The sequence below is a fragment of the Podarcis vaucheri genome, assembly GCF_965113315.1.
Source record: "Podarcis vaucheri genome assembly, chromosome: 2".
Lineage (NCBI taxonomy): Eukaryota > Metazoa > Chordata > Lepidosauria > Squamata > Lacertidae > Podarcis > Podarcis vaucheri.
Window position 1 is genome coordinate 116,094,138 of NC_138760.1, and position 26,584 is coordinate 116,120,721.

At 43.6% G+C, this 26,584-nt stretch overlaps 3 protein-coding genes across 7 annotated transcripts in view; 2 read left to right on the forward strand and 1 right to left on the reverse strand.

Annotated features, from left to right (window-relative positions):
* Positions 1-1,138, forward strand: part of LOC309524915 (uncharacterized protein) — a 28,725-nt gene extending 27,587 nt beyond the window's left edge. Inside the window, exon 3 of the mRNA XM_082210147.1 lies at positions 1,128-1,138. The gene's annotated coding sequence lies outside the window, so the exon portion shown is untranslated. The remainder of the gene's footprint in view (positions 1-1,127) is intronic.
* LOC309525259 (killer cell lectin-like receptor subfamily B member 1B allele B) lies at positions 224-26,584 on the reverse strand. Its single transcript, XM_082210796.1, has 5 exons — positions 26,410-26,584; positions 23,351-23,449; positions 22,551-22,658; positions 21,307-21,464; positions 224-642 (listed from the first exon to the last, which is right to left on the reverse strand). Exons 1-5 carry the CDS (start codon positions 26,456-26,458, stop codon positions 472-474), a joined length of 585 nt encoding a protein of 194 aa, XP_082066922.1. The 5' UTR covers positions 26,459-26,584; the 3' UTR covers positions 224-471.
* On the forward strand, positions 692-13,832 carry LOC309525155 (C-type lectin domain family 2 member D-like). Of its 5 annotated transcripts, none has more exons than XM_082210612.1 (7): positions 692-1,044; positions 8,792-8,904; positions 9,156-9,278; positions 9,733-9,926; positions 10,747-10,850; positions 12,305-12,481; positions 13,205-13,319. In XM_082210612.1, the coding sequence occupies exons 1-6, from the start codon at positions 896-898 to the stop codon at positions 12,468-12,470; spliced, it is 849 nt and encodes a 282-aa protein (XP_082066738.1). In that variant the 5' UTR covers positions 692-895; the 3' UTR covers positions 12,471-12,481; positions 13,205-13,319. The 5 variants fall into 5 exon arrangements, with proteins under 5 accessions (XP_082066738.1, XP_082066739.1, XP_082066736.1 ...); XM_082210610.1 differs by having other exon boundaries at positions 693-1,044; positions 8,792-8,943; XM_082210611.1 differs by having other exon boundaries at positions 694-1,044; positions 8,792-8,943; positions 12,305-12,466; positions 13,205-13,832.

Here is a 26,584-nt window from a genome sequence, read left to right on the forward strand (position 1 = left end):
CTAGTCCAACCCCCTGCAAGGAAGGAATCTTTTGCCCAAAGTGGGGCGCAAACCCATGACCCCGAGATTAAGTGTCTCGTGCTCTACTGGGTGTGCTATCCCAGGACCGCTGGTTCCCCACCTCCCTCTGTAAAGGGCAGTGTACACTCCCACACCCATCAAAGCCTTGTCTGTTGCTTTTACATAATAATAATAATCAAAGAATCATAGAATTGGAAGGGAGCCTGAGGATCATCTAGTCCAACCCCCTGCAATGCAAGACTAAGCAGCTGCCCCATACGGGGATCCACCCTGGAGCCTCGGCGGTATCAGCACCATGCTGTAACCAAATGAGTAGGAGTAGTAATAATAATAACAACAACAACAATAACAACAGCAACCCATCTGACTGGCTTGCCCCAACCAGTCTTCCAACAAATGTAAACACAGGAAAACATCACACATTTTAAACATCCCTCTACAGGGCTGCCTTCAGATACCTTCTGAAAGTTTATTTCCTTGGCATCTAATGGAAGGGCCTTGCACTTCTACCGAGAAGGCCCTCTGCGAAGGGAACACCAAATAAGATGCAAAGGGGAGGGACGCCTTGTCTTGCACGAGGGCTGAAGCAGAGTTGCGGCTGGGGCACTTCTGAGAACTTGCCTGAAAGGGGGGGGGGGCGGGGAGAGGGAGGGAGGGGGGAGAGGGGAGCGGCTACTGAGTTTCCTCTCCGAGCCGAGAGAAGAAGCCGAGGCTTGACTTTCCGAGCGACTGCTTCTCTTTCGCGTTGAGGCTGAGAACTTGGCAGCGCCTTGCAAAGGACAGGACAGCGCAGAACGGGAGCAGCGGGAAATTATGCGCCAAGTTCTTCCCGGAGCCTTGGAGCTGGCAAAGACCCCGAAAAAAGCTGGTCAGGATGGAAGGGGGGGAGATCGAAGGTCCAATCCTCGCCCCCTCCCCACCCCCCAGCGCCAGTGAAGAGAGAAGTGAGGGGAATGTTGTAGCCAGTCGTCTTCGCAAATTCTTTTTGCCAACAGGCAACGAGACTGGAACGAACGGATGGAGGTAGGTCGTGGGAAGCTTTTGTGGATTCACAGGGGCTAACATAAAGAGCAAGTGTCTAGGTGTGGTTCATGGGCATAACAAAGTGGGGAGGCTGGGAGGGACAGCTGTCCCCGCAATCAATAAAAATATATAAAAACACATAGCTAACTGAGGTTCTTCCCCCCCCCCAAAAAAAAACCCTAAAGACCTAACCCGCTCCAACAAAAATCTTGGCTACGCCCAAGGTGTGGTTGGAATTGGCACCGATTGTGGGTTTAGGAACGAGGAGACCACAGAAGAAAGGATGCTAAGGGATTGATTGGGGAAAGGGAAGCTGGAGGAAGCGAAAAGGAGAAGGAGACAGAGGCAAGGCTAGGGAGAGAAGCAAGAAGGACAGGAGACAAATGTAGGAGGAGACATAAATAAGGAAGGGAGGTTCTCTTGTGGAGCACAGCGGCCATTTGAAGTTCAGTATGTCTCCACTATAACCCTCACTGCAGCAGGCACCATTTTACAAACTTATTTATTTGTAAAATCAGCCTTATGGGCAGGACCTGACAAGAAGTGGAGAAGGTTAGGGTAGAGAAAGGTGGTGGAGAGTTTTAAAGGTAGGGGTGAAGAGTTTGCTATGGGTGCTGAAAGATGCGAAACGACAGCACAAAGATACGAGGAGAGTTTGGCTTGGCAACGGGGTGGCAAAAATTATGTGGATTATATTCAGGTAGGTAGCCGTGTTGGTCTGACGCAGTAGAAATAAAAAGAAAATGTCCAGTAGTACCTTAGAGACCAACTAAGTTTGTTCTTGGTACGAGCTGAAGAGGTGTGCATGCACACGAAAGTGAGTGGCACTGTGGTCTACCACAGAGCCTAGTGAAGACCAAAGTACGAGATTGGCTCCATTATTATCAAATAATGGAGGTTTATAAACAAGACAGGAAAATTGGCTTCCAGGTGGAGAAATCAAAACTAGAAACAGAATTGTTAGAACCCAATGCTAAGATTTTGTCTAGAATGTATAACTTGTTGCTGAAATGGAATACACAAGATGAAACAGTTAAATCAGCTATGATTAAGTGGGCACAGGACATTGGTTATAACATTATGTTTGCTGACTGGGAACAGTTGTGGAACACCGGTTTGAAATTTACGGCATGTAATGCCTTAAAGGAAAATATTATGAAAATGATCTACAGGTGGTACATGACCCCAGTCAAGCTAGCAAAAATCTACCATTTGCCTGATAATAAGTGTTGGAAATGTAAAGAAATTGAAGGTACTTTCTATCACCTTTGGTGGACGTGCCTGAAGATTAAGGCTTTCTGGGAAATGATATATAATGAAATGAAAAAGGTGCTTAAATGTACCTTTCCTAAGAAACCAGAGGCCTTTCTCTTGGGCATTGTCGGCCAATTGGTGTCAAAGAAAGATAGAACTTTTTTTATGTACGCTACCACAGCAGGAAGAGTACTCATCGCAAAGCATTGGAAGACTCAAGATCTACCTACTCTGGAAGAATGGCAGATGAAGAAGAAGAAGAAGAAGAGTTTGGATTTGATATCCCGCCTTTCACTCCCCTTCAGGAGTCTCAAAGCGGCTAACATTCTCCTTTCCCTTCCTCCCCCACAACAAACACTCTGTGAGGTGAGTGGGGCTGAGAGACTTCACAGAAGTGTGACTGGCCCAAGGTCACCCAGCAGCTGCATGTGGAGGAGTGGAGACGCGAACCCGGTTTCCCAGATTACGTGACTACCGCTCTTAACCACTACACCACACTGGTGATAGACTATATGGGACTCGCTGAAATGACCGGCAGAATCCGTGACCAGGAGAAAGAGACGGCGGATGAAGATTGGAAGAAATTTAAAATTTATCTTAAGAAATATTGCAAAATTAATGAATGCTAAAATGTTGAGGTTTTAGGGAAAAAAGGGGATTACAGCTGTAAAAGATTAAGTAAAAGACAAGAATAAGGGAAAAATTCGATAAAACCAAGGGTTAGGATTTGCTGAAATAAGATTGGAAATTGGGATGTAGAAAGGGGAGGTATGGGGAAGTCGGTGAAGGAAGGTTTAAGAAAAAAGGTTATGAAATTATGCATGTTGGTTTGTGTGTTTGTTTGTTAGTATTGTGTATTGTTTGTGTTTATAAAAACTGTGAAAAACCAATAAAATTTTTATAAAAAATAAAATAAACCATAGAGCCTAGGGATTGCCGATCAGAAGGCTGGCAGTTCGAATCCCCATGACCGGGTGAGCTCCCGTTGCTCAGTCCCTGCTCCTGCCAACCTAGCAGTTCGAAGGCACACCAGTGCAAGTAGATAAATAGGTACCGTTGTGGTGGGAAGGTAAACGGCATTTCAGTGCGCTCTGGTTCCCATCACGGTGCCCTGTTGCTCCAAAAGCGGTTTAGTCATGTTGGCCACATGACCCAGAAAACTGTCTGTGGACAAACACTGGCTCCCGCAGCCTGAAAGCGAGAAGAGTGCCGCAGCCCCATAGCCCCCTTTGACAGGACTTAACCACCCAGGGGTCCTTTACCTTTACCTTAACCTAATATATGGTAAATTTCCCTTTGCTTTTGACTTCAGATTCTTCACTTAATTGCATTATAATATTACATTAATAGAAAGCAATGAAAGGGAACTCAAAGGAATTGACAGCCATTGTTAAAATATGGCAAAAGTTTGAATTTTATGACAGTTGCCCACTTGGGGAATAAAACCATACCCATAATACACAAGTTATTACTACGGCTTTTGGCTTCCTGCCATAAGTCGGTTAAGGAGCATCCTGGCAACTGCAGACTATTCTGGGCTGGAGGCGATCTTTCAGGCTGCATAAGAAGTCAGTGGCCAACTCATTGTTCAGAATGAGATGGTTTCTTACTTCCAACATTTGACCCCATTTTGGGCTTATCTTGGGAAAGCTGCTTTCACGCACATCCAGGTACTACAAGCTTTAGAATTAACTCTATTTTGCCATAGCTGTTTACTTTAGCAGGGTCCGATACTGTAAACCTGCAAAATAAAGGAAACGATTTGTTGTTGCTTTTAAAAAAATAAAAGAAAAGACTCTGTCATTCAGTATCAGGATACTGTTCTTATTTTCACATCAAAACCTTTCCCTTCATGCCAAGAGGTGAGCTATTTATCCTCAGCTGATAGACATGCAGCTGATTGACATCCAAAGCCCTTTTAACAGGTATTGGGGAGAAGGGGGGTGGGCTCTTGGGCTGCTTTTATAAAAATGTATTTTGTGTTTTCATATTGTGATTTTAAGTTGTAACTGTACTGAGACCTGTGGGTATAGGGCGGTGTATAAATTTAATAAATAAAAATAAAAATAATACCAACAGAAGTTACGAGACGCCTCTTGGGACAGATGAAAACTTATACCTTGGCATCAGTAAAGACAACTCTTTTATTTATATTAGTAAAGACATCTCTTTTATTTATATTATATATTTTATTTATATTAGCCTTTGTGTATGCATTTTCATTTCTGTGCTTTATTTACATCACTAGGTCTATGCTTCTTTGCTTTGACTTTAAATAAGATTGCTATGTGTTTATTGTTTTAAGAGGGATATAAGGGAACTTATATATCAAACAGCTTAGACAGACAATGTTTCCACACCTCACCTTTTCATCCTCTTCAATCCTAGCAAGAGACGCATTGTTTGAGAAGCAAAACATGTAGCTGGAGTTCCAATCCCCTTCTTCTTCCGAAAAGTAGTAGCATTTGTTTCTAAAGCTAGTCCAGTTGTATGGGCAATATTCAGCAAAAACAGGGTTGTAACTTGTTTGCTCTGTTCTGTTAGAAAGAACTAAGATAGGTACAGAGAATTCAGTGATACCAGATTATTCATCCAGCTATCACTGAGAAGCAAAGACAGAAATTGGGATCATTCGGCTGAAACAGAGTAGGGCCTAGCTATCTACCTCACAACTCCTTAAAACATAACTTTTTTGTATTCTTTTGCAATTCCCAAGTGCAAAACACAAGTCACATGCCTGTATGTCTTAAGCCACGGGTGTCAAACACAAGGCCCGCGGGCCAAATCCGGCCCGCCAGACCTCGTCATGTGGCCCGTGTAGCTGCCGCCGGCCGCCAGCCTTCACCTTTTATTCTCGGTTTTGTTTGTTTTTTTGACACAAGGAAGTTTACATGGTGCGGCTCCCTACTTGCCTCCCCCCCGTCGCTCTTAAGGACGTGGCTGCTGCTTCAAATGTCCCCGCGTCTCTCAACTTGCGCCTTCGTTGTCGGGGGCCGAAGCGAGGCGGGCAGCTGGCTTCTCTCTCCTGCTCACTGCTCAAAAAGAGCAAGCGGAAGGTCAGGTCTCTCCGTGCGGCGGAGGGGAGTCTTTCTCCTCGGAGAAACTTTTTTATTCCAGCCTTGGATCTTCTCCAGGGTGCAAACTCGCCCTGCGGGAGGCGTCCTCTTCTCCTCCGCGCTGGATATCACCAGCCCGGGGCTTCCCTTCCTCTTCATTTCGCCTCCCTCTCCATCTTTGCACAGCCAGCCTTTCCAGGACGCCCGTGATCAAGTTGTTCTTTGGGAATATGGGGTGGCTGGGGGGGTGAGTGGGAGAGAGAGAGAGGCACGTGCACACACTCCAAACACCCCTAAAATAAATGTAGAGTGGGGGCGGCGATGATTATGGCTGTGATGGGAGGGGCTGTGTTCCCTGGCACCCCCTCCGCTCCCCGCCCCCCACCGCCGCCTTCCTCCTCCTCCTCTTGCAATTTCGCGGCAAGCCAAGCGAGGAAGGCAATCTGGCGCCCGGCTCTCTATCTCAGCTCCACAAGTTGGACTCCGCGCCCGCGCAGCGGCGCTGGGCGGTTCTCCCCACCTTCCGGCACATGTCAGTCCCACTGGCACATTCCTGGGAGGAGATCGGGCGCGGCTCCTTGCAGCCCTTCCATCACTCGGTCACACAATTGGGCGGCTCGCTCTCCACCCTGCCAGCAGCTCCAACTTGATCTCTCCCTCCCGCCTCGGGGAAGGAAAGGAAGAAGCTGGAGATCCAGTTGCAGGCAGCGCGCTCGTGCTCTTTCCTCTTTTGCGCTATGCAATGGCACCCCGAGATCGGGGGAGGCAGGGGAATTAGCCAAGGAAAATGAGAGTGCACAAGGCATGTTGATGTTTTCCTGTCAGAGCTCTCTCTCTCCCCCCCCCCACATTTTATTTACAGCCCCATGCCGTGTATGTTTACTCAAAAGCCAGCCTCACTTTCTTCGACAGGAGTTTCAAGTAAATGCACATAGGATTGCAGCAATTGTCTCATTAGGGCTCATTCTTTGTAACAACTTTGTTTCCTACTTCTGCTGGATCTCTCAGCGGCCTTTGATACAATCGACCATAACATCCTTCTGGACTGACTACATTATTACAAAAAACAGTAATAATTGAATGCAGTGGCAATAATTTATGATAATAAAGAGTGGACACATAGTCCTACAGATACAACCGGCCCTTTGAGGGTGACCAAACGGCAGATGCGGCCCCCGATGAATTTGAGTTTGACACCCCTGCCCTACTGCATTCCTGGCCAGAATAATGTCACAGTTCACTTGGGTGAACCACCAGCCTTGGGGCCAAGGGACAACAGAGGTTTGTGCCTGGAAGAACTTCACAGCAGGGGAAGGACCAGCAGCCCCAGGTTGAGGGTGATGGGCGCTTTGGTCCAGCAAACACCAGAAACATTCATGTAGTAGTGGGATGAAGTGAGATTTGAAGCAGCTCACACTCACGCAGCCCAATCCCACTCACATTCCCTAAGAAACAAAGGTTACAAATACAGTGGTACCTCGGGTTAAGAACTTAATTCCTTCTGGAGGTCTGTTCTTAACCTGAAAATCTTCTTAACACCACTTTAGCTAATGGGGCCCGGGCCTCCCACTGCTGCTGGAGCACGATTTCTGTTCTCATCCTGAAGCAAAGTTCTTAACCCAAGGTAATATTTCTGGGTTAGTGGAGTCTGTAACCTGAAGCCTCAGTTACCCGAGGTACCACTGTCCCATGTAATGTAGTTTTGTGTTTTTGTGTTGTGAGCCTTGGATGTTAAACAGCCACCACCACCGCAGGCCCTTAAAAACAAGGTACTTTCATATTCATCTTTACTTGGAGGCAAGCCTCCCTCTTCCCAAGGGGGCCACTTCCCAATTCAGAGTGCTTGGCATCCTAAGGAGGGGAGCAGCGCTGGATTTGGGACGCTGCTGGCGGCAGAGGGGCGCAAATAACAACACTGAACAGATCCGTTGGAAAAAGCAGCTGTACCAAAATGAATTATTGCGAAAATGAGGGATATTTGAGGGAGGGGCCGTCAAATGTTGTCCTCGCCCAGGACGCCACTTGAAGGAAGCAGCGGGGGCGGACGCGGGTTGGAATCCTCTCAGCCCGGCCTCCCTCACAGGGTTGTTGTGGGGGGTAAATGGCGGGGAGCCCCCCCCCACCGGAGCTCCTGGGAGGGAGAAAAAGGAATGCGAAAGCGCTAATAATAAAAGCCAATTTATATATGTGGAGAGAGGGAGGGAACCCTGAGGCCGCGTCAGGCCCACAAAGGCGGGAAGGGGCCCCTCAGCCGCGCAGGAGGCGCCTGTCCCGCAAGAGGCCGGCAAAGGTCACCTCTGACGCCCTTGCGCCTCCCTCCCTCCCTCCATTGCACGCGCAGCGGGGGGGCGCCGCTCACCATCCTCCGTGGCTGCGCGTGGCGGCTGCAGGTCGGCGGGCCCCTCTGGCGCGCGTGGACGGCGGCGCCCCTGGCGCAACTCAGGCACTGGAGGGAGCGGAGGGAGCGGTACATGGCGGAGGCTGAGGAGCGAGGCGCCGCAGGCGGGCGAGGGGGAGGAGGACGGAGTGGGCGGAGTCGCAGCCAATGGGGTGGAAGAAACCCACGTTTCCTTTTTGAAAGAGAAACTTTTAAACGAGCGCGTGGTTGAAGAAGGCGCTTGCCCAGCTCCCCTCTGCGCCTCGGAGGGCGGGTTTGAGCACGCGCAATGCGCCACCCTCCCGCCCTGCGCTGCCGTCGTCTCGCGCTCCTCCCTTTTGCGCGCGCTGCCCCGCCGCCGCCCCATTGGCCGGGTCCTGTCAGCTGATCCTGTGTTATTTCCTGTGTGTGTGTGTGTGAGGAGAGAATGGAGAGAGAAACCTCGGCACCACCCCGGCTCGACGCGGATCCTCGCCGCCGCCGCCCCGCCTCTCGCTGCCCGACTCGCCCGCCTCCCTCCCACGGCACACCAGGCAACGTCTCGCGGCACACTAGTGTGCCGCGGAACACCGGTTGGGAAACACTGGTTTAGAGTATGTGCTGTGTAGAGAAGTACTTTCTTTTTTCCTAAATCTTCCAACCCTTTCCGCTACTTCCGGGTCGCTGCAGGATGCAACCTGAAAAGATGTAACCTGAAGCAAATGCAACACAAGGTATGACTGTAATTTTATAAACTTCTATAGATGTACAGCTTATGTACAAAGATAAAAAAATACAGTAGCTGCCCTGCTGCCCTTTGCTTCTAGCTCTGTGGAATGTGACACAGAAGGAAATTTGAGGGGGGAAGATTCCCCACCTCTCTTATTTCCCATGGCTACTGAGCATGCTCAGACCTCAATAGATCTTTTTTTTGGCGGGCTGTCCTCTTCACTTAAATATTTGTACTTCTGCAAACCTAAATTTTTGATACCTTCCTCTTGTTTCTCATAAAGGTGTCTGGTGCTTCTGCAAGCAAGGGTTGTTTTGCCTGTAAATAAGGTTTTCTATGATCTTTCTGAAGGGTGAAGAATCTGCTGGAAGGTGAACCAAAAATGGTGGAACATGCATTCACCTACAAGAAACCTGTAAACAGAGCAGAGCAAGTTGTGTTTTTACCACAACAGAATGGAGCTAGTTACAATTTTGAACATTCAGAGAGGAGAGAAAAATCTGGTAAGCAAGTTAATTCTGATGCGTGAAAAGTATTAAGATGGAGACTAGAGACTGATTGTAGTTGGTTGGGGTTTTTTTAAGAGAAAGACTTTAGTTTATTGTGTGTGTGTTGATGTGGCTACATGTGAAACACACCTTGTAGGTGAGATTTGTGTTCTTCCTTAGGAATGGTAAATCAAGACCATTATTTGTGTGTGTTAATTTTATTTCAGGGGGTCACGCTAATTATCACAGTAGAAGAATCACGTCTAAGCGTACCATCTTAATGGAATTCATTATTTTCCTCCTCCTCCTCCTCCTTCTCATCATCATCATTGCTCTTGCTGTCCAGAGAGGTGAGTTTTCTGCCTCTTTTCTTAGTGCTTTCTTCCAGGTCTGTCCCAGTCATGACCTCTGTCTGCCACCAGCACTTTGGCTTCTAATGGCCAGTTCGCACTGAGCAGCAGCAGTTAGAAAAACAGCTGCCTTTGGCTGGATCCGTATTATCCATGCTCTTGCCAATGGCTCTCTGGGACTTTGGAGGGGATCTTTCCCAGCTCTACCTAAAGATGCCAAAGATTGAACCTGAGACTGTCAGCATGCAGAGCAGATACTCTGCCACTGAGCAACAAAGCTCCCCCAAGTTGTGTGATTCCTCTACTGCTACTTCCCTTTCCTCCTCCAAGAAGCATCTGAATCCAGGGGCCACAATTGCTGCTTATTGGTTCTTTCTTTGCCCTCCCTCCAAGCCGGAGGTTGAAATGTTATGTGCAGATCCCAGTTCAGAGCAGAACTTTCTCTTTCTTGCAGGGGGGAAATCCAACCAGACTTGCCCTGATGGGAATAACTGTGCTGTTTTGGGACCAGCTTGCCCGGCTGGCTGGGTTGGCTATGAAGGGAAGTGTTACTTTTTCTCAGAAGAAGAAAGAAACTGGACTTCTGCCCAGCGCTTTTGCATTTCCCAGGGCTCTTCTCTGGCTGTGATTCAGAGCGAGCTGGAAATGGTGAGACCAACAAATGTATAAAGGTTTGTGAGAATTATCTCCTGCACAACACCAAGGATGAGCTATCCTTATGGAAATATAAAGAGAATCTGTGACATAACTTGGCTTTGTCATAATTAGATGCAAAAAAAATAATAATAAAATTCTCCAGGAGCACCTTAGAGACCAACTAAATGTGTTCTTAGTATAAGATTTTGTGTGCATGCACACTTCTTCAGATATGCACACGAAAGCTTATACAGTGCTACCTCGGGTTACAGATGCTTCAGGTTACATACACTTCAGGTTACAGACCCCACTAACCCAGAAATATTACCTTGGGTTAAGAACTTTGCTTCAGGATAAAAACAGAAATCGTGCTCCAGCGGCGCGGCAGCGGCAGGAGGCCCCATTAGCTAAAGTGGTGCTTCAGGTTAAGAACAGTTTAAGGTTAAGAACAGACCTCCAGAACGAATTAAGTACTTATCCCGAGGTACCACTGTACCAAGAACAAACTTAGTTGGTCTCTAAGGTGCTACTGGACAATGTATTTTCATTATTTTTATTTTTATTTTGACTGCATCAGACCAACACCTGAATCTTGATGTAAACAAATTATCCATCTTACTCTTCCTTCAGCCACTTTCCTATCCTTGAACCTCCTTCCTCCCTTTTCAGCAAAGCTTTCCTTCTGCTACCTAAGCCTCACTTTCTTTGCATCTCCTGTCTCACTGCCCAGGTCTCTGTCAGAAGTTCGTTCTCCTCCCACAATTGGCATTACTTGAGGTGGAAGGCTCATTTGGAGGCATTGCTCTAAGCTGTTTGTGTGTTTTCGACCAAGGTGTTCATGCTCCGGTTCAAGGGCGAAGCTGACCATTGGATTGGCCTCCGGAAGGACTTCAATGATACCTGGATATGGGCAGATGGGTCAGAATACAGTAACACGTGAGTCCTTGCTCTTCTCTTGAATTGTGATTAAGCAGGAGGCATGCTGGGTACAGTGAGTTGATCCCAAACCTGAATCTGTAACCAAAAATCACTCTAGAATGTGAACTTCAAGGAATCTGAATTGCACTCAAAGCATAAACCTCTCAGTAACCTTCCTGATATGTTGCGCTTTCTCATCTCTGACCATTCACACAAAAACCATCTACACTGCTGACAAACTCCAGCTAAGGCTCTTGAGCTACCTCTGGTGTGGAAAAAGTGGATGATGATGGTGATACCAATAATAAATATATTATTTATACCCCACCCGTCTGGCATGATTTCCTTATCCAATCTGGGTGGCTCCCTACAGAATATTAAAACATCAAACATTAAAAACTTCCCAAACAGGGCTGCCTTCAGATGTCTTCTAAAAGTCAGATAGTTTTTTATTTATTTGACATCTGATGGGAGGGCGTTCCACATGGCGGACACCACTAAAGAGAAGGCCCTTTACCTGGTCCCCTGCAACCTCACTTCTCGCAGCGAGGAGACCGCCAGAAGGCCCTTGGCGCTGGACCTCACTGTCCGGGCTGAACGATGAGGGTGGAGACGCTCCTGCAAGGAGAAATCCTTGTTCTCCCACTCTCATAATTCTTAAGGTCAATCAATTAAGCTGAAAGCTGGGGGATTTACAAAATATGGAATCCACTCCCGCAAGACAGACAACTTTAGCAGGGAATTAGACAGACTCATGGAGAACAAGGCTGTTGGTGGACCCTGTTGATGAGTCCTATGCTGCCTCCAAGAACTGAGGCAGCGTAGCTTTGAATACAAGTTGCTGTGGAACAATCATTGGGGAAGGTTCTAGTAAAAGCATAAGTATTTTATTGATTTTTCAGTAAACAGTGAAGAGAAAGGAAACAATACAAAATATCAAGTACAGATCATATGTCATACAACCAGAGCACAAAACCACACAGGCTGAAGCTTATCCGTGGATCAGATCTCTCCATAATGTTAAAGGTGGTTTCATTAGGGATGCAGATTTATGAGCATGATCAAGAAACATAAGCCATGTGCTCTCACACTTTCTTAATCTGCTATCTAACAATCCTGCTATGCTCCCTGACCGGCCTGCCAGTCATGCAATGTAATCAAGCCATGCAACACAAGCCCCAAATCAATGGATTCAAGTTACAAGAAAGGTGATTCTGACTAAATCTCAGGAAGAACTTTCTGATAGTAAGAGCTGTCTGACAATCAAACCTTGGGAGGTTGTGGACTCTCCTTTATTGGAGGTTTTTAAAGAGAGGTTGGATGGCCACCAGTCAAGGGATTTTCAGCTGTGATGAACACAATGCGGCTTGCTAATGGATTCTTGGCTACGTAGTTTACGACACTGTCCCACCCATACAAGACAGAGCAGCCAACCTCCCTTGCCCATCTCACCTTTCCTCCTCGTGTTGCAGGTTGGTGGTGAAAGGAAGTGAAAACTGCACATATCTAAGCAAGGAGTTTGTCATTGCCTCCCGTTGCCACATACCGATAAAGTGGATCTGCAATCACCCTGATGCGTATATGAGGAATGTAAACTCTACAGCAGGAAAAGTCATATGCCAAGAGGAATTCTGGTAAGTCCCAGGGTTGTAAGAAATCAGCAATTTCCATTCTGGCCCATTTTAATCACAATCAGCACTCTTCCGCAGTTTGATTTCCTTCTAATGCTACAATATTCATCTTACTGTCTACTATTTAACATTGTTTGTGCAACTTGCATTCATTTCTGTGTAAAGGAAGCATCAAAACAATGTAAGACAGTATTTAATGACATACCATTTGTGGACATCAAGAAGGCAAGAACAATCAGGTGAACAAATACCGATTGTATTCACTTGATTCTCTGACCACAGAGCTGCCACCATTTCTGCTTTCTTTTCTGTTTTTGTCACAATTCTCTGACATGCTTAGGTAAGCCTTTCCAGTGTATGAACTAGATACTGTTTCTAGAAGGAAAGGCAGCAAATTGTATGGAAACAATTTTACACCAAAGCTGGTGTGTGACAGGAAACTGTAGAGCGGAGTGCTCAACTCTGACGCTTGTTCACAGCTTCATACAAAACCTCAAATGATCTGAACTAGGCTTCAGTGCCTGCACACTTTCAACCTGATCTTTGCACAACATCAGCTAGAAACTTGTCTTACTTTATAATGAATCTTGAAATCTGTCACCAAGAAAAATCATAAGCAGAGGCATTGGTCTTCTACATTGAACCTAGCCATTTGCTAACTAAGTTGAAAGGGCACAAGTTGATGATTCGTGGATTTATACCGTTCTGCCAGAAATCCATCAATTGTTTCTTCTATTTCAGATTGTTATTAGAGTTCCAAATAGGACCACATTTCATTGGAAAGAACCCTGAGGACACGAGTCAATATCTGTGCAGCATGTGTAAATTTCAGTTTGGTATTATCTAGATTCAAGGCTTTTTAAAATTGTATTTATTTATGTATCATAATTTTTTTTTTAATTAGCAAAACGGTTTTTTTGGTAAAAAATCTTTTAAGAAGTTATGTAAATGCCTTTTTATTTTTTATTTTTATCTGCATTTTTTATACAAAAGCAGAAAAGAAAAACAACCTATCCCACATCCCCTTCCCTCCACCTCAGTTGTACAACTTTGATATCAATCTCAACATACAAATAAATGTCTGATAGCTTCCCTTCCACCCTTTTCTTGGTTTCTTTACCTTTCTGCTAAATAGAGTATTCCAAATTTTTAATCTTCAACGTTCCTTTTTTGTTAAATGCTGTTAATTCTGTTGATTTCTATTCTGCTGGATTTACTCAAGACCTGCTGGGTTATTTACTTGTTGTTGTTTAGTCATTTTGTCGTGTCCGACTCTTCGTGACCCCATGGACCACAGCACTGCCAGGCACTTGTTACTTATTTATACTGGTTCTTAAAATTTTCAATAAACGTTTTCCAATCCTCCTTATATTCTTTGTCATTTTTTCTTTCTTGCCCTGTTCTTTATGCCTGCCAATTCAGCATATTCAAGCATTTTAAACCGCCACTCTTCCTTGGTGGGTACCATACTCATTCTCCACCTTTGTGCCAATAAGATTCTAGCCGTGGTGGTGGCATATAATAATAAATTATTTTGTTTCTTAGGGACTTCTGTTGTTATCATTCCCAAAAGGAATGCATTTTGGGGAAGGTAATTTTGATATATCTTTTAAAATTCATTATAATTTCCCAGAATTCCCAGATTCTTTGCAGGACTGCCACATGTGGAAAAAGGATCCCTCTACTTCATTGCATTCCCAACATTTACCTTTTTATTTTCAAACCATTTTCACAAGTTTGGCAGGTGTTAAATATCACCTGTGGCTCATTTTCGCCATGTTTCCTGCAGTGAAAATGAATTTCATATTTACTATCCATAAATTCTCCCACAGCTCGTAATCAATGTTATCACCTGTGCCCACTTAATCATGCTTGATTTCACAAATTCCTCTTTTGTATCCCACTCTAGTAGCAGTTTGTACATTTTTTGTAATACTTTTGCTTTTGTATCTAATAGGTCCCTTGTGAATTTGATTTTTGTTCTGTGAATCCAATTTTTTTATCCATCTGAAACAATTTGTTAATGTGGTGTATATGTAACCAATCTGTTAATAGGTTTTTTTAGTTCTTCAGGATCTTTCAACCTTCGTCCCTGGCCTGTAAGATCTTGTATTTCTTTATACATTAATCTTTGTTTATCCATATTTGTTCTTTTCCAAGCAGTGGCTTCAATAGGGGATATCCACATTGATGTTTCATTTTCTAATAGATTGTTATGCTTTTCCCATACTCTGTATAGATTTTTCCTGATCACATTATTTTATAAACGTTTGCCATTCCATACAATAGGCAGGTATGCCACCCAAATTGTATATAATGTCCTTCCAAATTTAAACCTCTGATATTTTCCAACAATATCCAATCTTTTATCCACCATAAGCATGATGCCTCAAAGTAGATTTGGAAATCTGGTAGGGCGAAGCCTCCTCTTTCTTTTACAGTGGTACCTCAGGTTAAGAACTTAATTTGCTCTGGAGGTCTGTTCTTAATCTGAAACTGTTCTTAACCTGAAGCACCACTTTAGCTAATGGGGCCTCCTGCTGCTGCTGCCGTGCCGCTGGAGCATGATTTCTGTTCTCATCCTGAAGCAAAGTTCTTAACCCGAGGTACTATTTCTGGGCTAGCAGAGTCTGTAACCTGAAGCGTATGTAACCCGATGTACCACTGTATATTGATCATGACTTTGTTTTATTCTGGGCTTCCTTCCCTGCCCGATAAATCATGATATATTTTTTCTGCCACTCTTTGAAGCATTGAGAGTTAATTATTGGGATATTTTTAAATAAGAATAACATTTTTGGAAGGATATTCATTTTCATAGCCAAAATCCTACCTAGTAGCGATCGTTTCATTCTTTCTCATATTTCCAAATTTCTCTTTATTTCTTCCCAAACCTTTACCAAATCTTGGTAAATGTTATAATTATTCGCTGTTAGCCAGTTCCCCAGATATTTATTTTTTCCCTCTACTTTCCACCCACACATGGTTTCTAGATCAATTTTTGTTTGGTTGTCCATATATTTAACCATCATCTTGGTTTTTCCTGTGTTTAATTTGAAACCAGCTAGTTTTCCAAATCTGTCTATTTTTTCCATCACTTCTGGTATGCTCTCTCTCTCGGTTGTTCTAAAGTTACGGTAATACTAAGTCTGCAAACGTTTTTATTTTATAGTTTTGCTGCCCCACTTTTATTGTATTCTATCATTTTTCCTTATATTTTGTGCCAAAACATCAAATATTAATATAAATAACAGCGGAGACAGTGACAAAGAAGTCACCTGGGGAAATGTCCTGAACTGCTTGGGGTCTTTGCATTAATTACCTGAAAGGACAGGAGGAAACATCTAAGACCAGCTGAGGCTGCAAAGCCTCAATGTGCTGGGACCTCGCAACAATCTTGCACAGTGAGTCTTCAGTTGGAGGGCAGTCTGCTTGGGGGGAGGCAGGATATACAATTTGGGGGCTTAATCTATCTCCCAAGATGCTACCAATCTTTTTGACTACCAGCCAAAGAAACATAAAATAAAAACAGACAGTGCACTGATGGGGGTGCAAATCATCACTTCATTTGTTAGATTAGTCATTCCCTGAGTGAAGAGGCTGGTGGCGCTGTGGTCTAAACCACTGAGCCTCTTGGACTTGCCAATCAGAAGGTCGGCGGTTCAGACTGAGTGAGGTCCCATTGCTCTCTCCCAGCTCCTGTCAACATAGCAGTTTGAAAGCACACCAGTGCAAGTAGATAAATAGGTACTGCTGCGATGGGAAGGTAAATGGCAGGACCCAGAAAGCTGTCTGTGGACAAACTCTGGCTCCCTCGGCCTGAAAGTAAGTTGAGCGCCACACCCCATAGTCGCCTTTGACTGGACTTAACCATCCAGGCGTCCTTTGCTTTTTACCTTTACCTAATATCTGGTAAACTCCCCTTTGCCTTTGGCTACAGATTCTTCACTTACTGCTAATTGCATTATAATAGTATATTAATATAAATCAATGAAAAGGAACTCAAGGGAACTGACAAACTGGCTGCTTTTGTTCCAATACACTAGCAAAGGTTTGGATTTTATGACAGTTGCCCATTTGGGGCATAAAACATTACCCATAATACACAAATTATTACTAGGGCATTTGGCTTCCTGCCATAAGTCAGTTAAGGAGCATCCTGGCAACTGCAGACTATTCTGGGCTGTAGGCGATCTTGCAAGCTGCACAAGAAGTCAGGGGCCAACTCATTGTTCAGAATGAGATGGTTTCTTACTTCCAACACTTGACTCCATTTTGTGCTTATATCTGGAAAGCTGCTTTCATGCACATCCAATGAGATAAAATACTGCATGCATCAGAATTAACATTATTTCGCCTTATCACCCCACAGCTGTTTACTTTAGCAGGGTCTGATACTGTAAACCTGAAAAATAAAGGAAATGAGTTGTTGCTTTTCCAAAAAGAAAAAAGAAAAGACTCTGTCATTCAGTATCAGTCTGTTTTCACTGTTTTCATTCTCACATCAAAACCTTTCCCTTCATGCCAAGAGGTGAGCTATTTCTCCTCAGCTGATTGGCATGAGGCTGATTGACATCCAATGTCCTTTTAAAATGTATTGGGGAGAAGGGGGGGTTGGGCTGCTTTTATAAAAACGTATTTTGTGTTTTTATATTGTGATTTTAAGTTGTAACTGTATTGAGGCCTGTGAGACCTGTGGGCGGTATATAAATTTAATAAATAAAAATAAAAATAATACCAACAGACATCACCAGATGCTTCTTGGGACAGATGAAAACTTATACCTTGGCATCAGGAAAGACATCTCTTTTATTTATATTGGTAGTTCAGCCTTTGTGTATGCGTTGATTTGAAGGTTGTAGTTAAGGCCTCCCACTTCTTTTCATTTCTGTGCTTTATTTACATCACTAGGTCTATGCTTCCTTGCTAACATGTAAATCAATAAAAAATTAAAAATTACAGAAATTATCTGTGCACACCTGGAACTACTCACAGTTCTTCTTTGAAGGGGGATCCATCAATCCATTCCCAAGTCCACTCTTCAGAAAGTTTGGCTGTTGTGAGTCCCAATCAATAGTGGGTTTCCTTTGCCAAGTTCTTTATAATTGCCTATACTGGAACAGACAAGGGTGTTGCCAGGGCTTTTCTTTCAGCTGGAACTTGCCGGAACTCAGTTCTGGCACCTCTAAGGTGGTCACCGTTACCATTATAAGAAAACAAGGGAGGTCTTCATGGTGAGTTCTGGCACCTCTTTTTCTAGAAAAATAGCACTGGATGTTGCAATTCTGACCATTTTATTAACAACTCATGCTCAGTTCCATCAGCTTCATTTCTATGGAGCTCTTCATGGCTCCACATCCAGCTCCTCAGCCATCTTCAGCTGACCCAGTTGGAAATCCTTTTAGCTGAGGAAAGGAGGGGGGTCATCTACTTCTATATGCGTGTCTAAGGACCTCCTGTACAAATCTGCATGAATTTTAACTAATGCGTATTTAATATTGTGGAGATGCCTATCTGATTTCAGCAGTGCCTGTCTAAAGCAGCTTTTATGCCAAGGCAGAGTTGACAGCAAGGCTCAAGGGATTGGATTGATTGATTGATTGATTGATTGCAACTTAAGTGCATTTTTTGCTTCTTTTTATACACCTCACTGGAGGGGTGAAGAGAATGAAGTCTGAACCAGGAAGTCCCTGTTTTGAATTTCACCTCTGCCATAACATGATCACACTTGGTGGCCTTAGGCAAGCTACTCTCTGAGCCTCAAGTCTTCCAAATGCACTATGGAACATAATAATATTTACCATTTCAAAAGATTGCTATGAAGATTACAATTGAATCATGCATGTAAAGCCCTCTAAACACTTACAACAGGCATGGCCAAACTTGGCTTTCCAGATGTTTTTGGGACTACAATACCCATCACCCCTGTGAAGAGATCCAAGATTTAGAACCTCAAAGCCAAAGTGAGAGCATTTGGGTCAAAATTAAGGGAGAGAAGAATAACAGAGACCTCATTGTGGGAGTTTACTATAGATCCCCAAGCCAAACGGAGGACATAGATGATGCCTTCCTGGAACAGATGGCCAAGCATGCAAAAGGAAGGGAGATAGTAGTAATGGGGGACTTCAATTACCCGGATATTTGCTGGACGTCAAACTCAGCCAAGAGCATAAGGTCAAACAGATTCCTCACTGGCCTTGCAGACAACTTCATTGTCCAGAAAGTGGGAGAAGCAACAAGAGGAACAGCCATTTTAGATCTGGTCCTAACCAATGTCGATGACCTAGTTAGTGGGGTAGATGTGGAAGGATCATTAGGCGCAAGTGATCATGCTCTTCTGAAGTTTACTATACAGCGGAAAGAAGCAGCCAAGCATACTAGGACTCAATTTCTTGACTTTAAGAAAGCCGACTTCATAAAACTTAGGGAAGTGCTGGGTGAGATCCCATGGACAGCAATACTAAAAGGAAAGGGAGTTCATGATGGCTGGGAGTTTGTTAAGAGGGAGATAGTAAAAGCACAACGTCAGGCAATACCAATGAGACGGAAACATGGAAGGTGCCTAAAGAAGCCAGGGTGGCTATCTAAAGAACTTTTAACTGAATTAAGATTAAAAAAGGATGTGTACAAAAAATGGAAAAGGGGGGAAACCACCAAAGAGGAATTCAAACAAATAGCCAGCATGTGTAGACACAAAGTCAGAAAAGCTAAAGCACAGAATGAACTCAGGCTTGCTAGAGAGGTTAAAAGCAACAAAAAAGGCTTTTATGGGTATGTTCGTAGCAAAAGGAAGAACAAAGAAACAGTGGGGTCACTCAGAGGAGAAGATGGTGAAATGTAAACAGGGGACACAGAAAGGGCTGAACTCCTCAATGCCTTCTTTGCCTCAGTCTTCTCCGATAAAGAAAACAATGCCCGACCTGAAGAATTTGGAGCAAATGATTCAGCAAAGGAAACACAGCCCAGAATAACTAAGGAGATAGTACAAGAATATTTGGCTAGTTTAGATGTATTCAAGTCTCCAGGGCCAGATGAACTGCATCCAAGAGTATTAAAAGAACTGGCAGATGTGATCTCAGAACCACTGGCAGTCATCTTTGAGAATTCCTGGAGAACAGGCGAAGTCCCGGCAGACTGGAGGAGGGCAAATGTTGTCCCTATTTTCAAAAAGGGGGAAAGAGAGGACCCAAATAATTACCGCCCAGTCAGTCTGACATCAATAGCAGGGAAGATTCTGGAGCAGATCATTAAGCAAACAGTCTGTGAGCACCTAGAAAGGAATGCTGTGATCACCAATAGTCAGCATGGATTTCTGAAAAATAAGTCATGTCAGACTAACCTGATCTCGTTTTTTGACAGAATTACAAGCCTGGTAGATGAAGGGAACGCAGTAGATGTAGCCTACCTTGATTTCAGCAAGGCATTTGACAAGGTGCCCCATGATATTCTTGTAAAGAAGCTGGTAAAATGTGGTCTTGACTATGCTACCACTCAGTGGATTTGTAACTGGCTGACTGACCGAACCCAAAGGGTGCTCATCAATGGTTCCTCTTCATCCTGGAGAAGAGTGACTAGTGGGGTGCCACAGGGTTCTGTCTTGGGCCCGGTCTTATTCAACATCTTTATCAACGACTTGGATGATGGACTCAAGGGCATCCTGATCAAATTTGCAGATGACACCAAACTGGGAGGGGTGGCTAACACCCCAGAGGACAGGATCACACTTCAAAACGACCTTGACAGATTAGAGAACTGGGCCAAAACAAACAAGATGAATTTTAACAGGGAGAAATGTAAAGTATTGCACTTGGGCAAAAAAAATGAGAGGCACAAATACAAGATGGGTGACACCTGGCTTGAGAGCAGTACATGTGAAAAGGATCTAGGAGTCTTGGTTGACCACAAACTTGACATGAGCCAACAGTGTGACGCGGCAGCTAAAAAAGCCAATGCAATTCTGGGCTGCATCAATAGGAGTATAGCATCTAGATCAAGGGAAGTAATAGTACCACTGTATTCTGCTCTGGTCAGACCACACCTGGAGTACTGTGTCCAGTTCTGGGCACCACAATTCAAGAAGGACACTGACAAACTGGAACGTGTCCAGAGGAGGGCAACCAAAATGGTCAAAGGCCTGGAAACGATGCCTTATGAGGAACGGCTAAGGGAGCTGGGCATGTTTAGCCTGGAGAAGAGGAGGTTAAGGGGTGATATGATAGCCATGTTCAAATATATAAAAGGATGTCACATAGAGGAGGGAGAAAGGTTGTTTTCTGCTGCTCCAGAGAAGCGGACACGGAGCAATGGATCCAAACTACAAGAAAGAAGATTCCACCTAAACATTAGGAAGAACTTCCTGACAGTAAGAGCTGTTCGACAGTGGAATTTGCTGCCAAGGAGTGTGGTGGAGTCTCCTACTTTGGAGGTCTTTAAGCAGAGGCTTGACAACCATATGTCAGGAGTGCTCTGATGGTGTTTCCTGCTTGGCAGGGGGTTGGACTCGATGGCCCTTGTGGTCTCTTCCAACTCTATGATTCTATGATTCTATGATCCCTGACCACTTGTCCTGTTAGCTAGGGGTGATGGGAATTGTAGTTCCAAAACATCTGAAGGTTCAAGTTTGGCCATGCCTGACAAGATCTATACAAATGTGATTGAGCAAAGTTAAACCTAGTGTTGAGGAATAAAGCATCCCGATGGATGGTTAGGACTTGTTGGACTCCAGCTCCCATAACTGAAGGACCACAGGTCCCACATCCCTGGCCAGAAGACTCACTCTCTTGTGGGCTTTGCTTCAACTGGATCCCTGTTGGCTAGACATTTCTCATAAGCTGCATATTTACCATCTCCTGCTGGTCCTGAATCACAAGCAGGGTGGAGTTCTTTCCTTTGCAGTCATCTTGGCTCTCGGTCCAGGTTTTTTGCCCTTGAGATTTCCAGTAGCAGGTGTCCCTGTGCAGTTCCCAGTCCTTGGGGCATATTTTGCAGTTTGGGGCATCCTCTAGTGGTAGAGAGGGAAAGCAAGAGGCAGAATATTTCTGTACATAAGTGGATGCTTTTATTTCCCCCGTCCTGGGAGAATCTGAGAATTTATTGCATATTACAAAATGTCTCATTGCAAAGGGGAGCTTTATTTATTTCAGTAAATAAACTTCCCAGGAGTTTTGAGTAACGTGTAGAATCCCAAGTGGTCTCAGATACTAGTTAAGCATTTCCCTCTTTTGAGAGGAAACTACGGTACATGGGAACCTGACTTCATGCTGCCTTTGTGATGCTGCAAGACTGCGTGAGGAGGAAATGTACCCGGGGCCAACACCCCTCTGGCCCTCCCTAAGCTATGCCACTACTGATGAACTCAGCGTGTGAAGAGGCTAAGCTGGTTGCTCTAGCCTGGCTGCATGACACTCACAAGCCAATCTTGTGCTCCTATACCAATAATTTACGAACTTCCACCACTTTGGAACTAAACTAAGTTTTACTGCCTGTGCAACCTTTCTGAGTGATGTATGGAAAAGAACATGAACCTGACCTTTGAAGGGTTTGTAAGTAAACCATTTTTTAAAGTACTAAATGTGGGATCTTTCCCTATGCTGAGGGAAGATGGTACTTTTTTTGGAACGCAATTGGAAAGACATATTTTAAAGGTCTAACAGTCTATATTTCCAAACTTTACTTTGCCCCAAACTTGGATCTTGGAATCCAGGAATCTTCCTTTCTATATAATATCATGTTTTGCTTGCATCAACAGTTTCAGCATGCCTCAGTTCCAGTTCTTCATCTGGCTATCCTGGTCCTTCTCAGGGTTTGCAGGTTAATGAAGCCTGCAAGGTTCTTTTCATTACAGAGATAGGAAAAGACATTTGCAAGCCACAGCATAATCACTTAGGCTGAGAATTAATTTGAGCAGTCCTTCTAGGGGGAGGAGGAAGTCAATACATCTGAATTCTGTGTCATGTTTTAAAAGTAAAACTTTTAAATGGTGTTTTAATAGTAAATCTGATTCGGAAGATGGAAGTGGCTGAGGTCCAGACAGTGTTTCTGGTACACATACACAAAGCATGAGTCATCCATGAGTGGCTGAGGTTACCTGTTCCGCTCTGGCTTAGAGAGCTGCACATATAGCTTTTCAGCTGTAGCTTAAATTCAGAGTCAGTGCTGCTGCTGGTGTCCTCTGGTGTTTGTTTCGGCTGCAAAACTAAATGCATTTTATAGTATTGCATTTGATCCTGAATACCAGCTTTAGTTTTAAAAGATGCTATGGGCAACTGTTGGAATACAGTCTGTTTTTGTTGCACAGGAAAAGAAACATAGCCATTTTGTTTTGTTACATAGCCAAATGTAATTCACAAAGGATACATATGTTTGGCACCCTGTAACCTGTCATCAAATTATGAAGAATCCTGCTGCTCACAATGACTGGGGCTAAACAAGCAGGGCATCAAAGAGTATTAATAGGAATATTAAATAATGTTCATTATTTTAATTAAAATACAGAGGTGGAAAATAGGGCTAAACATTAGGGTTGCAAAATAAGAAATACAATTCCCCACAGTTTATTCAGAGCACAGAACTGGGGCTTATTTGATGCATAATTTATCTTTTCTCAAATAAATAAATATTTTTTGAAATGCCCACACTATTTTTTATTCACCAGCTGCTAAGGTGCCTTTGACAAAAAGCAGAGTAACAGAAGCCTTCCAAGATGACTCCAGGATGGCCAACTTTTACTGGACTGTGCCAGGAAACGTTATCTGTATTCACACTCTCAGGCTGCAATCCTATTCCCACCTGGGAGCAAACGCTACTAAATTCAACGGGGCTTGACTTGCACAGGATTGCAAATACGGTATTCTTCGGGAAACCAACATTAAGCATGCAGTTACTTACCCAAAACTTTCAGCCTTACTACAGCCAGAGTGAGGACGAAAATCACAGCGCAGGCAGTTCCAAGAGCAACGCGAAGGCCCTGTGTATACTTATGGTCATCTGTAAGGATTAAAAGTTCATAAAAGAACAATGCTTTTTGGTGTAAAGAGATTGAAACTGATGCTGGTGTGATGTTATGAATTATGGCATCTACTGCCTGCACAAAAAACCCTGTTCTATATTAAGTCGAGGGTTTTTTTTGGGGGGGGGGTTACACTCAAAGTGTTTTATTTAAATATGACATTCGCAATGCAAGATTCAGTAGCTACAGACCAGTTTTAATTGACACAAGCTTTTGTACAGTTCCAAAGGAGATCCAAAAGAGATCTCTCATTTTTTTTAAAAGGCTAGCAATTCAGCTAATATAGATAGAAGATCAACTTAAATCAAATCTATTACTTATTTATACAGTGCATAACTAAAATATTGAATGCAGTAGACGAACACAAATTATAAAGGATAATGGATCAAACCTAAGATTCTTAGTACAGAATTCTGTTTGCAATTATGAAAACCTAATTCTCTCTGGATTGAAGCTATGACATTCTGCTGTAGTTTTATTTATTTATTGGGTTTTATAAAAAAGAATAATGGTATACAAATAAGTATACCAAGTCTTCTCATGTCATTTGTATATCACAAAAAATAGCATAATAAATGTGGGAAAATATCTACAACATATGTTTCATTATTAGTGGTCAATATATAAGTTCTTGGTTCATTAATTGGTTTCACATCACCGCCATACTCTCTCCACAGTCCTGCAGTCTCACCAGATACTTTAGCTTCCCCCAAGGCAGCAGGGCAGTTTATACAATATTGCCTGCCCTCAGAGACTGATCGATCTGGTGGATTTCCAGATTGCTCTGGGTGATTTCCCAGCTGATCTGTCTGGCGCTGTAAAAACACTTGCCTGGACAGCTGACACAATCACTCCTGACTTCCTCTCCTGCTTAGCAGCCCCACACATGCCCAGAGCTTATTGCAGTGATGCAAGCTGCCAGGTGATTAGGATGCAGGTGGAGGAAGACTTCTAATGTCTCAAACCGAACACCGATACTCGCTGGTAATTGACACATTATACCTGGGGCTAGTTTTGAAAACATCAGAGCCATATGCATGTTCAGAACATGGCTGCAAAGTTCTTGACTGGGACCAATCAACAGGAACATATGAAGGAGTGACCGCTGGGTGTGTAGCACACTTCCACCTACAGACAAAATCACAGCTGTCTGAACATCATGCCCTCTATCTAACTTTTGCTCGCTTAGTGGTCTGCCGTGCCCTGTCTGTGACCTTTGTCTCCTTCGCTATACATTGTTCAAGGGGAAAATGACGCGGTGGAAACAGGTGCCAAAATAACTTTGTACCACTCCACGGTCTCGTGATTGGAAGATGTAAAGGGCACAGTCCAAAATGTATTTGACTGGTTTTGCATATTGTGCTAATAAAAAGAGCCTCAGCAGAGCTAGCTGGCAGCTTGCTTATGCACAGCTCACCTGCATTACCAACTCCTGCCTCACGTCCTTCACTTAACATACTTCAAGTTGTTGGCCCCCTGAAGATGTCATTTCTATGGCTCACTCATGATTATTTATGCTCCTGATGCCGCTCATAAAGAATCCGACTTTCAGTTTTGTTTGTTCCTGCAGAGGGTGCTTTTTTGTTGTTGCTTGCTACACTGTTTTATTTCCAATCTGTTCCTATCCTGTGTCTTCCTGCTGAAATTCCACATTTTTCATGTCACAGAAGTTCTGGATTGTGTGTGTGTGTGAGAGAGAGAGAGAGAGAGAGAGAGAATTTGTATGTGTGTGCCCTGCTTTTGTTGCACTCCAGACAGCAATAATGTGGTAGAATTGGGGAAACATTACAAAACCAGCAGAATAAATCCACCACAGATGCTTTATTCTCGTGTCAATAACATGCTGCTGAATACATCCACAGTTAAATACCTGCCTGGAGGGGTCCTCAAACTTTTTTACATGTATGTGGGCTTATCCAGACCCACCTGTCCTCCTGCTTTCCAGGCACATTTTCACACTTTAAAGCTCCATGTCTGAGCGCTCTTTTATTGCCCTGGAGCTTTCCCCACAAAAAAACCCCTATTTAAACTAAAACACAACAAACATCAACTTGGTTTTTCTGTGGGTTGCTGTTCGTACCGATTGAGCTTTAAAGAGAGGTTTTCATGCGGAAATCTCCAGGGCAAAAGAAGGAACACGGAGCTTTAAAGTGTGAAAGTCCTAACAAAAGAAGAATGGATACAAAAACTTATGGAATACACAGAAATGGCGAAACTTACCGGAAATATAAGAAATCAAGATAACAAACATTTTTTATAAAATAATGGAAAAGGTTTATTGAATAATTTCAAATTGTAAACAGATAAGAACACTGGCAGGATTGCTATAATAACCTGCAGTTCAATATATTTAAAGTAGATGAATAGATGATTACGTTAAGTTAATTTAGAATATGTAGAAAATATAAAAAATAAATTTAAGGATCCACAGAAAGAGGGGAAGGAAAGTGAATTTCAAAATGTTAAAATGATTGTAAAATTATTGAAATGTATACAATTGAAAATCTTTTTTTTTTATTTAAAAAATGAACGTGATCCTTCTGCAGGCAAAGCCTTTATTCCATCACTGAGCCCATTCTGTAATATGTGAAGGAAAATAATACTTCCATTTGCCTCTCTTGCTTCCAATTATTTTTATTAGGCGACTTCAAGGTTGGAGAATTATGCAAAGGAGAGGAAGAAACAAACCCCTTTCTAGTCTCTCCATACTGTTCATGTTTTGTAAACCTCTAGCATGTCTACCCTTTGTAGTTTAAGTTTAATTTTCTAAAATAAAAGAAGGATGCATCGGGCTGAAGACTATCCAGGCAACTACATTGGGCAGCAAGGATTTAGCAGAGACCCACAAGACACACCTAAGGACCTCAGATTCTGCAACCCACCTGCAGATTAATTACCCTACACAAAATAAAAATACATGACTAAGTGAGCCACTTACTGTAGTTCCTGCCAGGACGAGGCATCGGTATCCTTGAACAGGAAGGCATTTCCTAAATGTTTAGGTCCGCACATGCTATTTCCCCAGCCATGACACATGCAGAGAAAGCTGAATGTGAACTAAAGGAAGGAAGCTGAGCTACAGCAACAGGAGCTGCTGAGGTGAATGTTCAGCT